The sequence below is a fragment of the Salmo salar genome, chromosome 10 (genome assembly GCF_965601325.2).
Source record: "Salmo salar chromosome 10, fSalSal1, whole genome shotgun sequence".
Lineage (NCBI taxonomy): Eukaryota > Metazoa > Chordata > Actinopteri > Salmoniformes > Salmonidae > Salmo > Salmo salar.
The window spans coordinates 37851813-37865539 of record NC_138300.1 but is presented as its reverse complement, the minus strand read 5'-3'; the positions used below and the strand labels follow the sequence as shown (position 1 = coordinate 37865539).

At 44.7% G+C, this 13727-nt stretch overlaps 1 protein-coding gene across 1 annotated transcript in view; it reads right to left on the bottom strand.

Moving 5' to 3' along the window:
- LOC106560333 (KICSTOR complex protein SZT2) overlaps nt 1-13727 on the bottom strand; it is a 188366-nt gene that overhangs the window by 122078 nt on the left and 52561 nt on the right. The window contains 9 exon segments of the mRNA XM_082956975.1: nt 40-112; nt 4691-4783; nt 4884-5058; nt 5496-5754; nt 7910-8037; nt 9280-9327; nt 9765-9972; nt 10315-10602; nt 12367-12505. Coding sequence (XP_082813101.1) covers nt 40-112; nt 4691-4783; nt 4884-5058; nt 5496-5754; nt 7910-8037; nt 9280-9327; nt 9765-9972; nt 10315-10602; nt 12367-12505 — 1411 coding nt within the window.

The window sequence follows — 13727 nt, the reverse complement described above, 5'->3', positions numbered from 1 at the left end:
TATTGTGAAATAGATAATATAAAATACAAGGATCCTCACCGTCCTCTGTAGCAGGCTCAGCCTCTGACACAACCTCTTCACTAGGTTGTCTCTTCTCTTCCCCATCAGAGTCCTCATGAGGAGAACAAAAAATACAGGAGGAAGAGCACTGTGTTATTCCCAATCCCAGTTATTTAGTGTTGAACCAATGTGTCGGCACCAAGTGTTTTCTTCACTGTCCTGGAGAGTGGATACACAAATACCGCAAAGACTGAGAGCAACTGATAGGAAATAACATACTAGTGTTGCACGGTATACGAGTACCACGGTAATCTCACCGTACAAAAACGTCATGATACCAACATTTTAGAATATGACACTACCACATTCTTCAGCCCTACAGTTCTAAATAACCAGCTAGTGCCTGTTTATACAGTCAGTTTTGTTTATAAATTCACTTACATATTTTAAGCAACAGCAACTAGTCTCTTGGATACCCCAGTCCAATAATATCCACTTTCATGTGCATCTGAAGTGTGGCAGCTTTAATCATCCTGCCGTATCCCCTACCAGCCCTCACTCACCTACATCTCTCAGCATCCCCTACCAGCCCTCACTCACCAGCATCTTTCAGCATCCCCTACCAGCCCTCACCCACCTGCATCTCTCAGCATCCCCTACCAGCCCTCACTCACCTGCATCTCTCAGCATCCCCTACCAGCCCTCACTCACCTGCATCTCTCAGCGTCCCCTACCAGCCCTCACTCACCTATATCTCTCAGCATCCCCTACCAGCCCTCACTCACCTGCATCTCTCAGCGTCCCCTACCAGCCCTCACTCACCTACATCTTTCAGCGTCCCCTACCAGCCCTCACCCACCTGCATCTCTCAGCGTCCCCTACCAGCCCTCACCCACCTACATCTCTCAGCGTCCCCTACCAGCCCTCACCCACCTGCATCTCTCAGAGCATCCCCTACCAGCCCTCACCCACCTGCATCTCTCAGCATCCCCTACCAGCCCTCACCCACCTGCATCTCTCAGAGCATCCCCTACCAGCCCTCACCCACCTGCATCTCTCAGCATCCCCTACCAGCCCTCACCCACCTGCATCTCTCAGCATCCCCTACCAGCCCTCACCCACCTGCATCTCTCAGCATCCCCTACCAGCCCTCACCCACCTGCATCTCTCAGCGTCCCCTACCAGCCCTCACCCACCTGCATCTCTCAGCGTCCCCTACCAGCCCTCACCCACCTGCATCTCTCGGCGTCCCCTACCAGCCCTCACCCACCTGCATCTCTCAGCATCCCCTACCAGCCCTCACCCACCTGCATCTCTCAGCATCCCCTACCAGCCCTCACCCACCTGCATCTCTCAGCATCCCCTACCAGCCCTCATCCACCTGCATCTCTCAGCATCCCCTACCAGCCCTCATCCACCTGCTTCTCTAAGCATCCCCTACCAGCCCTCACCCACATGCTTCTCTCAGCATCCACTACCAGCCCTCACCCACCTGCTTCTCTCAGCATCCACTACCAGCCCTCATCCACCTGCTTCTCTCCATCCGTTCATCCTGCGCACCCATTCCTCCGTTTTTAAAATATAAATTCAGCCGTAATGGCGAGCGGGGATGCAGACCCTGAGGAATCTTCTGTTGTTACAATTGCACATTTGTTACATTGGAGCAGCACATAGAGTGAGAAAAGTTGCTCAATTGTATAATTTCATCATCGCCTGGCATAACCAAGAGCACAGGACAGTTTGAGCAGGCTTTGCAATCGCAAGCCTCTGAGTGACATACACCGAATAAACAAAACATTAGGAATACAGTTGAAGTCGGAAGTTTACATACATTTAGGTTGGAGTCATTCAAACTCGTTTTTCAACCACTCCACAAATTTCTTGTTAACAAACTATAGTTTTGGCAAGTCGGTTAGGACATCTACTTCGTGCATGACACAAGTCATTTTTCCAACAATTGTTTACAGACAGATTATTTCACTTCATCATTCACTGTATCACAATTCCAGTGGGTCAGAAGTTTACATACACTAAGTTGACTGTGCCTTTAAATAGCTTGGAAAATTCCTGTTAATGATGTCATGGCTTTAGAAGCTTCTGATTGACTCAAATTATGTCAATTAGCCTATTGGAGATGTACCTGTGGATGTATTTCAAGGCCTACCTTCAAACTCAGTGCCTCCTTGCCTGACATCATGGGAAAATCAAAAGAAATTAGCCAAGACCTCAGAAAAACAATTGTAGACCTCCACAAGTCTGGTTCATCCTTGGGAGCAATTTCCAAATGCCTGAAGGTACCACGTTCATCTGTACAAACAATAGTATGCAATTATAAACACCATGGACCACGCAGCCGTCATACTTCTCAGGAAGGAGACACGTTCTGTCTCCTAGAGATGAACGTACTTTGGTGCGAAAAGTGCAAATCAATCCCAGAACAACAGCAAAGGACCTTGTGAAGATGCTGGAGGAAACAGATAACAGTATCTATATCCACAGTAAAACGAGTGCTATATCAACACAACCTGAAAGGCCACTCAGCAAGGAAGAAGCCACTGCTCCAAAACCGCCATAAAAAAGCCAGACTACGGTTTGCAGCTGCACATGGGGACAAAGATCGTACTTTTTGGAGAAATGGCCTCTGGTCTGACGAAACAAAAATATAACTTTTTGGCCATAATGACCATCGTTATGTTTGAAGGAAAAGGGGGAGGCATGTAAGCCGAAGAACACCATCCCAACTGTGATGCACGAGGGTGGCAGCATCTTGTTGTGGGGGTGCTTTGCTGCAGGAGGGACTGGTGCACTTCACAAACTAGATGGCATCATGAGAAGGAAAATTATGGGTCTTCCAAATGGACAATGACCCCAAGCATACATCCAAAGTTGTGGCAAAATGGCTTAAGGACAACAAAGTCAAGATATTGGAGTGGCCATCACACGGCCCTGACCTCAATCCTATAGAAAATTTGTGGGCAGAACTGAAAAAGCGTGTGCGAGCAAGGAGGCCTACAAACCTGACTCCGTTACACCAGCTCTGTCAGGAGGAATGGGCCAAAATTCACCCAATTCATTGTGGGAAGCTTGTGGAAGGCTACCCGAAACGTTTGACCCAAGTGAAACAATTTAAAGGCAATGCTACCAAATACTAATTGAGTGTATATAAACTTCTGACCCACTGGGAATTTGACGAAAGCAATAAAATCTTAAATAAATCACTCTACTATCATTCTTACATTTAACATTCTTCAAATAAAGTGGTGGTCCTAACTGACCTAAGACAGGGAATTTTTACTAGGATTAAATGTCAGGAATTGTGAACTGAGTTTAAATGTATCTGACTTCAACTGTACCTGCTCCTTCCATGACATTGACTGACCAAGGTGAAAGCTATGATCCCTTATTGATGTCACTTGTTAAATCCATTTCAAAATCAGTTTCAATGAAGGGGACGAGACAGGTAAACTAAGGATTTTCAAGCCTTGAGACAATTGAGAAATGGATTGTGTATATTTGCCATTCAGAGGATGAATGGGCAAGATTTATTTTTAAGTGCCTTTGAACGGGGTATGGTAGGTGCCAGGCGTACCGGTTTGTGTCAAGAAATGCTGCTGGATTTGTTAAGCTCAACAGTTTCCTGTGTGTATCAAGAATTGTCCACCACCCAAAGAACATCCAGCCAACTCAATGTTAGGAAAGCGTTCCTAACGTTTAGGATACTGAGTATTACCAGAGCTAGCTTTTTTATTCCTGAGCCAATTTTATATAACTTCACAAACCATGTCGTGGGCTGTTTTAAACTAACCCTGGGTAACTAATAATTGTTTTGATAACAAACAGCATTGTTCAGCCATGTTGCCTAGCTAGCTAACAACCTGGTAACTTGACAGTAGGTTTAGGCATATTTGATTGGCACCGGAAGAAAGGAAAAGGGTCTGCTACTCATGAGATGTGCTTTAAAAAGGTTGGATTCACATAGGCCTAATGTAAGTCTAAACTACATCGTTTTACATTTGAGATTTTAGTCAATTACCAGACGCCCAGTTAGCTTAAGATAGCTAGGTGGGACAACCACATGTCACTGGAATAGTAAGTACACTTCACCTCAATAAAGTAGCTATCAGCTAAGTCAGCGCTAGAAAGGGGAGTGAGGGGGTCAAGTGCAAGTGTTGGTTCAGGAAAGTTTTTATTTTGGGGGGAGGGGGAATACTCCTTCTGGTGCTCCTTAAATTATGTTGGGTGCCTAACATTTGTATATGTGTTTGTGGGAGAGCGAGTGTGTTTATGAGAGGGAGGGAGGGTTAACTGAAGAGTAAAGGTTTCATGCAGTGTTTTCACATTGACATGCAGATCATTATTCCTTGCTCCAATTCCTCCAGCCAAATCACAGGTAGGCCTTTGTAAATATGAGCAAATCAGCCACCATGTAGTATTCTATGATACAGTGAACAGTGTCAAGTTAACTCAATATGTGTTGTATTGAGTAGAAGTGTGAATATCATTGACAGGTTTTTTTGCATAGCACATGCGCATAACGTTTAGAAAATGGGATGACAGGGCAAACAGGGTGCTAGGCCACTGAATGTTTTTCACCCGTGGTATCGCGACACTACTGGTTATCATGATACTTGGCCTGGTATCGTATCATTAGTAAAATGTTGGTATCGTGACAACACTAACATACACATACCTCTTTCTTCGATGATGCTGGGCTGTAGTAGAAGTAGTGGGGATGAGAAGGTACGGTCTTGAAGTACTGAGCACTAATTTCCATGAATTTGTCCTGTTGAATACAGGCATTAGCTATCTTTTAAACTGTTCTATAACAAGAATATCAAATTGTAACAATCCATTTCTACATCATCTATCCTTCAGTTGTTTACCTGTATGATTTTGTGCAGGTCAGGGTAGACCTCACACTTCTGCTGCAGGTAGAGGAGGGACAGAGGGAACTCTGGCATCCTGGTGGTCCTGGGGGGTTCGTCCAGGCCGAGCCAGGAGGTGGGGGCCAAAGTCTTCCCTCTGGACTCTGCCTCACTCACGTCCTCCATCTCAATACTTGCAGATACAAGGTCATCATGTTTACTTATAGAGCACCATTCACTACTGGCAATCAATGGCCTGAACCCAACACAAAAACCAAAACAAACCAACCAAACAAACCAAAACAAAATGTTTGTTTGTGTCCCAAAGGTCTTGTATGTACCCACTCTGTGTCAATTCAGCTCTTGACCAAGGTCAGATAACATGCTCTTTCCCTATGTGTCCATGCGGATCATTTTGTAGCAGACCAGACCTCAAATATGTATATAAAATATTTTAAATACTTCAAGTGACCTTGGTTTTAATTTGTCAGGGATAGTCCCAAAAGTGCAAACTCCAGATTGTTTGATGGAATATATTTATATATATTTATATAATATAATTACAAGTAGAAGGCTGCAAGTATTTCAAACATTTGAAACGGATAACAGCTCTGTAGGTCCCAGTAGTACCTGGATGAGGAGGCCATGGGTCCCCTCTTGGCAAGCCTGTCCTCCTCTGCCTCTCCAATGGTGAAGGTGGAAGGGGTGCTGCTGTGAACCCTTACCCCTCCGTCTCCATGGCTCTCCTGGAACTCCCGGATGTGTCCGCAGAGTGTCTGGAGGAAGGAAGTGATGTCTATCTCCTGGAGAGACTCCTCACAGTAGTCCATGGCTGTCAACACGTCCTGGGAACTGATGCTGTAGGACTGCTGTAGGCTGCGGTACACACCTGAGGAATGGAGAGAACACGCACAATTCAAATACACGCCTGCAGTGTCTTAATTCATCTTTCCACGATTCCTCATGTCTTATCTCTTCGCCTCCTTCTCAACTGCATTAAAGGAGAACTTACAAGTGGACCTTATCCAATATGATCTGAATAGGAGGTGATGAGACAGGATGTGAGGAATTGAGGAAAGATTCATTGAGAAAGAGCCCCACACTTAGCTACTACATCATCACAACCTTTCCCTACATTCTCAAATACGAATCTGGCAAACTATTCTACGTTTAGTTCAGCCAAGTACAGCACAATAAATCTACCATGTCTATATTTTATTTTTAAAAATTAGGAAATAAGGGCCGAGTGGCGCAGCGGTCCGCTAGAGGAGTTACTACAGACCCAGGTTCATTCCCGGGCTGTGCCACAACCGGCCGTGACCGGGAGTCCCATAGGACGGCGCACAATTGGCCTAGCGTCATCCTGGTTAGGGGAGGGTTTGGCCAGGAGGGCTTTACTTGGTTCTAGCTACTCCTTGTGGCGAGCCAGGCACCTGCAGGTTGACCCCGGGCGCCAGTTGTACCGTGTTTCCTCCAACACATTGGTGTGGCTGGCTTCTGGGTTAAGCTGGCGGGTGTTAAGGAGCGCGGTTAGGCAGGTCATGTTTCGGAGGACGCATGAATCCACATTCGCCTCTACCGAGCCCGTTGGGGAGTTTCAGTGATGAGACAAGATCGATAAAAAAAAGGAAATAATAAACCCTAACAAATTAGTCAATACATTTTATATAAACTACATCCAAATAAAATGAGATGCATTTTCAGTACAACAGGGTATAGATTTTGGGTTAACCTCTCGACTCAGCAGTGAGAGAAAAGATGCTGCTATGGCATCACTATATCTGCATGACAGACAGTCAGCACCGGAAATGTGCATTAATGTAAATCCATCATGCTTGTCAGAGGAGAGAAGACATTTTTCCTCAGCAGAGTCTTCTAGTGTGTGTGTGTGTGTGTGTGTGTGTGTGTGTGTGTGTGTGTGTGTGTGTGTGCTGTGTGTGTGTTTTTCCAGACACTTCTGAATAGCCAATCCTGAAACGACAGCTTAAACACTCCTCTAATAGATGTTTCCTTCACTGGGATGACACAGGTGAGAGATCGGTCTGTCTTTGCGTTTGCCCTGAACACGCCTCGATAGAAGTGGAGGCGCTATCAAAGGGCCTGCCTGTATGTGTATCAAGAAGTTACAGGCATATAGGGCACTTGTCAAAAGTAGTGCACTATATAGGGAATATGCTGCCATTTGGGACATGCAGAGATAGTCAGCTACAAGCCAATAATATTTTTTTTACATTTTGTTCATTTAGCAGATGCTCTCATCTAGAGCGACTTACAGTAGTGAGTGCATACATACTTCCTTTGTTACTGGTCCCTCTTGGAATCGAACCCCACAACCTTGGCGTTGCAAGCGCCATGCTCTACCAACTGAGCCACACAGGACCCCCATGCATACTTCTCCTCCCATCTCATTTCCCTTTAGTGCCATAAAGCAGGGTAAAGTATCATTGGGCTCCTCTATGAATCAGGTCATTTACGAGCCAGAGCAGAGAAGCACAGCATTTCATTTCCTGAGCAGTTAATGGTTTTGTGACGTCTGGTCAAATACTAGCTACACAGACTGATTAAGCAGTCAGACTGGACTAGTCACCTTTGACGTAGACTCTCATGACAGGATGTTAACCATAAATGTTAACGTCTGTCAGCGATACTTGCATAATCTGACATAGGGGACAAGGAAGGAACTGGCGACAGTCTTTGGCAGAGGCTTTGAGACTTCCTTTCCTGTTTCCTTTAGTTCAAATTTGAAAACATCCACCCCCAGAAACAAATCAAGATTTGAATATAGAATTGGTTCAAATCAAGATTTAATTATTGGTTATGAGATGACCTTTGACGTAGCTGTGGTGGTAGCGCATTACCTTTGACGTAGCTGTGGTGGTAGCGCATTGCCTTTGACGTAGCTGTGGTGGTAGTGCATTGCCTTTGACGTAGCTGTGGTGGTAGCGCATTGCCTTTGACGTAGCTGTGGTGGTAGCGCATTGCCTTTGACGTAGCTGTGGTGGTAGTGCATTGCCTTTGACGTAGCTGTGGTGGTAGTGCATTACCTTTGACGTAGCTGTGGTTGTAGTGCTCCTGCAGCAGGCTGCAGTAGTTGGCCAGTTCCTTGTGTTTATGAGGCTGCGACATCAGGTCTGTCCAGGAGGAGGTGCTGCTGCGTTCCTGAGATAGGGACCTGAAGGGAGGGAAGGGGACAGACATCAGACAGACAGTCACACAAACACTGTTACAGAATAAGAGGAAGAGAAGCACACTCAGAATCAGGAAGCCCAGTAGTAAATCTGTCAGCGAACCATACAAGCCATAGAAAGGAGGGAGCATAGCCTAATCATGAAATATAACACAGTTATTTTAACATGCTGCATATCTCCTGACAAACACACAGTCTCTAATCTCAAGTCATAAAAAACACAAATCTCTGATCTTTAATCTCTGTTAGAAAGAAAACACACAGTCCAGCTCCATGTAATGCTGCATTATGCATTGAGGTGAGGAGGCTGCTGTTAAAGTCTATTAACTTGAGGTTAAGGGGACACTCCACAACATTAGAGCTCCAAAGAATGCTTTTTAAGTGGGGAAATAAGCAGTTAAGAAAATGTATCCAATATGGCAATACTATGTGTCTAATGTTCATCGGAGGTCAACACAGTCAAACCTGTACCATGATACACAAGTGTATAATTCCCATATTTCACAGATGAAAAAAAAGTGTACAAAGAAACTTGTTTATCCATAAAAAAAAAACATTTTTAATCATAGGCTAAGAGGAGAGATTTTCATAGCACAATGCTCAGGACATCAAGTAGGGTCTGTAAATCTCAGAGAAGCTTGACAAAACGACCCTAACTGCAAGAACCTGGGAACCTACAATAAGTAAGATATTGTCAGTTCACACAGCAGACATGTTGACTTTTGGCAGTTCTACCCATTAGAACATGACTGTAGACAGAGAGACGGCCTCCTAAAAGAAGCTAGGAGCTCCAGAAAATAGAAGGGTCATGCTTTGTGGAGTCAAGCCTTCAAGTATGTTAAAGAATATCAAGTCAAAATGTCTAGAGGCGACAGCCTTCTCTGGAAGATACCAACATCCCCATAGCAACACAAGCCTGGAGTGAGATAGTGATTTACTCAACCCCAGGAGCCTCTCCCTGGTCTGAAAACAGAGGAGATGGGAGCATGTGATTAGGCCTAAGCTCCTCCCACAGGCACCGATCCAAAACACCACAGCTCAGTTAATCTTTCCATGACTCCTTGCATCCTTTCCCCTCACCTCCTTCTCAACCGTATTGGTCCCATCCCCCATCCCCTCAAAGCAAAGATGCAAGGAATTGAGGACAGATGAATTGAGATGGATCTCACCAGAGGAGAAGACAGGCAGGATGATGGAAGCAGCAGTAAGCTAGCAGTGTTGTGCTACCTGAACTTCATCTGCTGATGCATCTCCTAGGAGTCAGCGTCTTGAGGTCTATTTATCACCATAGTAAAGGAAAACAACATTAGCATGGGGCTCAGGTAACCACAATGACCTTGCTGGCAACCAAGGTTAAGTGAAGGGTAAACTTATGAAGGGTATAATCAGGTATGACATGGTAGGACATTTGACAGAGAGTTTCAAGAGTCAGTCACATATGATTGATGGCATACACAGAACCTTGGATCTGGCCTATTCCCCTCCCCGGACCTGGGTTGAAATTCTATTTGTTCCTCATAATACTTGGAGATTTTGATTGAGCCTGCCCAGTGTCCCAGATTGCTATATTTCCACTGCTGAGAATATTCCATTAGTTCCATGGTGTCAGGCAAGCTCAATCAAGTGCAGATAAAGTACTTGAAAGGAAACAAATACTATTGAACACAGATGTGCTTCCCATCAGTAGCCCAAGTGTGTGTGTTACTGGATACCTGAAGAAGATGTCCCTTGGCTGCCTGTTGAAGTGGGGATGGACTAGCTGGTCCTTCAGAGAGTCCAGGGAACAGTTATAGACGTATACAGGGCAGCACGGATGGGACAGGTCCCCTGAGCTCTGCTGGGACACCTGGCTACTGAACGTGATGTGGAAGTCTCCCTTCTGGGGCTCAGCGAACTGCACCCCATCCCTCTCATCCACACCTGAGAGAGGGAGGGAAAGAGAGAGCGAGAAAGGAGGGAGAAAGAGAGAGAAGTGGAGAGAGGGGTAGAGAGAGAATCATTTACAGCTACATCTAGAGAGGGGGGATGCATTTCAGCGTGACGCCAGAAAGCAAAATAAACACAATTTGTTCTGGGAGCCCCATCCTTTCCCTTCCACAACAGTAATATTATGTTATTGCTGAGGTAGAGGGAGGGAGAGCGGTAGAGGTAGAGAGAGCGAGGTAGAGGTAGAGAGAGAGAGGAGAGAGAGAGAGGTAGAGATGGGGTTGGTGAGGAGGTATGCATGTTGGAAGCAACACACTAAGAATAATATAAATGCACCTTTGGTGCCATTTTCAGGCTCAGAGGGCCGGCTCTCCCAATTATCATGCTCTACCGTGGAGCTCCCAGATCCAGGGGAGAACAGGCGCGACCGGGGTCCCACAGGACCACCACCACCAGGGGAAAGCAGAGGGGACATCAGCTCGCCAGTCAACCCACCATCCAGCCCATTGATAGAGACAGAGTGAGAATCGGCCTGTGATTTGTTGCTGATAATCAGGGTGTCATCATCCTCCCCATTACCCTGGGGCTCTGTATCCAGCCCAGATGACATCAACATCTGGACATCTGCAGAGAAAAAAACAACGCTCAGAGCTTTATTGACACGGTAATGTTACTAACATCTATAAAACACACGGCACTGTAACAATACCACTTTCTGGTGATAAGCAGGTCACAATCAGTTAACCTGTTGGGGATAGGGGGCAGTATTTGCACGGCCGGATAAAAAAAACGTACCCGATTTAATCTGGTTACTACTCCTGCCCAGTAACTAGAATATGCATATAACTGTTTGATTTGGATAGAAAACACCCTAAAGTTTCTAAAACTGTTTGAATGGTGTCTGTGAGTATAACAGAACTCATATGGCAGTCAAAACCCTGAGACAAATCCTGACAGGAAACTGAAATCTGATGTGGATATCACTTCAAACATTTGCTATTGAAACACACAGGGGCTTGTGAATCATTTAGCACTTCCTATGGCTTCCACTAGATGTCCCCAGTCTTTACAAAGTGGTTTGAGTCTCCTACTATCAAAATTGACTGAAAGAGAGACTGTTTATCTTGGTCACAGGGGATGGGCCATTACCAATGTGACGTCGGCGCCCATGGGTACTCTCCCTTTTCGAAAAGTTTTGAAAGACAATGCAACCGTCCCAATGGAATATTGTTGAAGCCCTGGTTGAAAAAGGCCCTAAAGATTTATGTTTGAACGAACTTAAATATATATTTTTTGCTCATTCCTGACGACAAGTCAGACGCACACAGTACATTTTCACTAGCCTTCGGAGCGCGCTAACACTATTGGGACATAAATTATACTTTTTTGAACAAAACTACATTTGTTATGGACCTGGGATTCCTAGAAGTGCCTTCTGATAAAGATAATCAAAGGTAAGGGATTATTTACAATAGTATTTTTGATGGTTGATCGTTCCAAGATGGCTCCAACATTTATAGCCTAGACTTTTTCTGGGCATACCACGTCGTTTATTGCAAAGTGTGATTTCCCAGTAAAGTTATTTTTAAATCTGGCAAAGAGATGGCATTCAAGACATGTTAATCTATAAATCTTTGAATGACAATATTACATTTTAACAATGTTTTCGAATAGTAATTTTGTAAATTGTAGCGCTAATTCATCGGAAGCATTTGAGGGAAAAGATTTTCTGAACGTCATGCGCCGATGTAAAATGCTGTTTTTATATATAAATATGAACTTTATCGAACAAAAAATGCATGTGTTGTGTAACATGATGTCCTAGGAGTGTCATCTGATGAAGGTTGTCAAAGGTTAGTGCTGCATTTAGCAGTGTTTTGGGTATTTGTGATGCATGCTAGTTGCTTTGAAAATGGCTGTGTGATTATTTCTGGCTGGGTACTCTGCTGATATAATCTAATGTTTTGCTTTTCCTGTAAAGCCTTTTTTGAAATCGGACAATGTGGTTCGATTCAGGAGAGGTGTATCTATAAAACGGTGTAAAATAGTCATATGTTTGAGAAATTGAAGTTATAGCATTTATGAGGTTTTGCATTTAGCGCGATGCGATTCCACTGGCTGTTGATTAGGGTGGGACGCAAGCGTCCCACTGGCCCAGACAGGTTAAAACTAGCACATGATACTAGGCTGGTAACTAGCCTAAATACATAGGATTCCTATGACGAGAGCAGAGCCCCCACTTGTGTAATGAGTAGAAAGAGCTGTAATTCTGTCCTATTTGCACATCAGACAAATACAGCAGAGCACAGAGAACAAAAGTGGATTTTATCTACCTGTGACTAAACCAGTTCCCAGAAAGGAGAAGGGGGTATAGCACACCAGGCCTACCTGTGAAGGTGTCAGGGAGGAAGGTGAGGAGGATCTGTTGGGGGCTGATGTACTTGGCGTAACACTTCCACTGAGGGGTAGACCCATCCCTCTCCACTGGGACTGACTCCTCGTCCACCAGGTCTGCATTGCTGAAACTCTGAGAGAAAGAGGAGACAAACGCACAGAGATGACAAGTGTTACAAAATAGAATAGACAAAAGGAGTATTTCCCAAGGACAAAGCTTCAATAATGAGAGGAAGAAGAGGGTAGTGTAAAACATGCATGGATACCAAAAGCAGAACCTGAGGCCCATTGGTGGTTTTACATTGTTTTTGCATTTCATAAAACTGATATCAACGCCAAGGAGGAACCTTCTGGATTTCTCTCCTCAAAGAGAGAATGCAGACTGGTTAAAAGGTTTACCTGCAGGGTACAGGTTGCTACCTATAGGGTGCAGGTTACTACCTGAAGGGTACAGGTTACAACCTGAAGGGTAGAGGTTACAACCTGAAGGGTACAGGTTACTACCTGAAGGGTACAGGTTACAACCCATAGGGTACAGATTACTACCTGAAGGGTACAGGTTAATAACCTGACCTGTTGCATCCTCTACAACCACTGTGATTATTATTATTTGACCCTGCTGGTCATCTATGAACATTTGAACATCTTGGCCATGTTCTGTTTTAATCTCCACCTGGCACAGCCAGAAGAGGACTGGCCACACCTCATAGCCTGGTTCCTCTCTAGGTTTCTGACTAAATTCAATTTTCACAGAACCACTTGTTGCAATTTCGATGAGGCTCTCTTGTTCAGATATCGGTAAGTGGACTAGAGGCAGGGCATGAAAGGGATAATGAATCCAGTTGTTTGTGTTGTCTGTTTCGGGAAAGTACCTGCGTAATTACGCATCCAACTCACTCAGGTGCTTCGCTATGTCACATTCGACATTGTCCATAAGCTTGAGTTCATTTGCACACCAAAAAATCATACAATGATGGAAAGACCTGTGTGTTGTCCTTGTTAATGCAGATAGAGTAGAGCTCCAACTTCTTAATCATAGCCTCAATTTTGTCCTGCACATTAAATATAGTTGCGGAGAGTCCCTGTAATCCTAGATTCAGATCATTCAGGTGAGAAAAAACATCACCCAGATAGGCCAATCGTGTGAGAAACTCGTCATCCTGGAAGCGGTCAGACAAGTGAAAATTATGGTCAGTAAAGAAAACTTTAAGCTCGTCTCTCAATTCAAAAAGATGTGTCAATACTTTGCCCCTTGATAAACAGTGCACTTCTGTATGTTGTAAAAGCGTTACATGGTCGCTGCCCATATCATTGCATAGTGCAGAAAATACATGAGAGTTCAGGGGCCTTGCTTT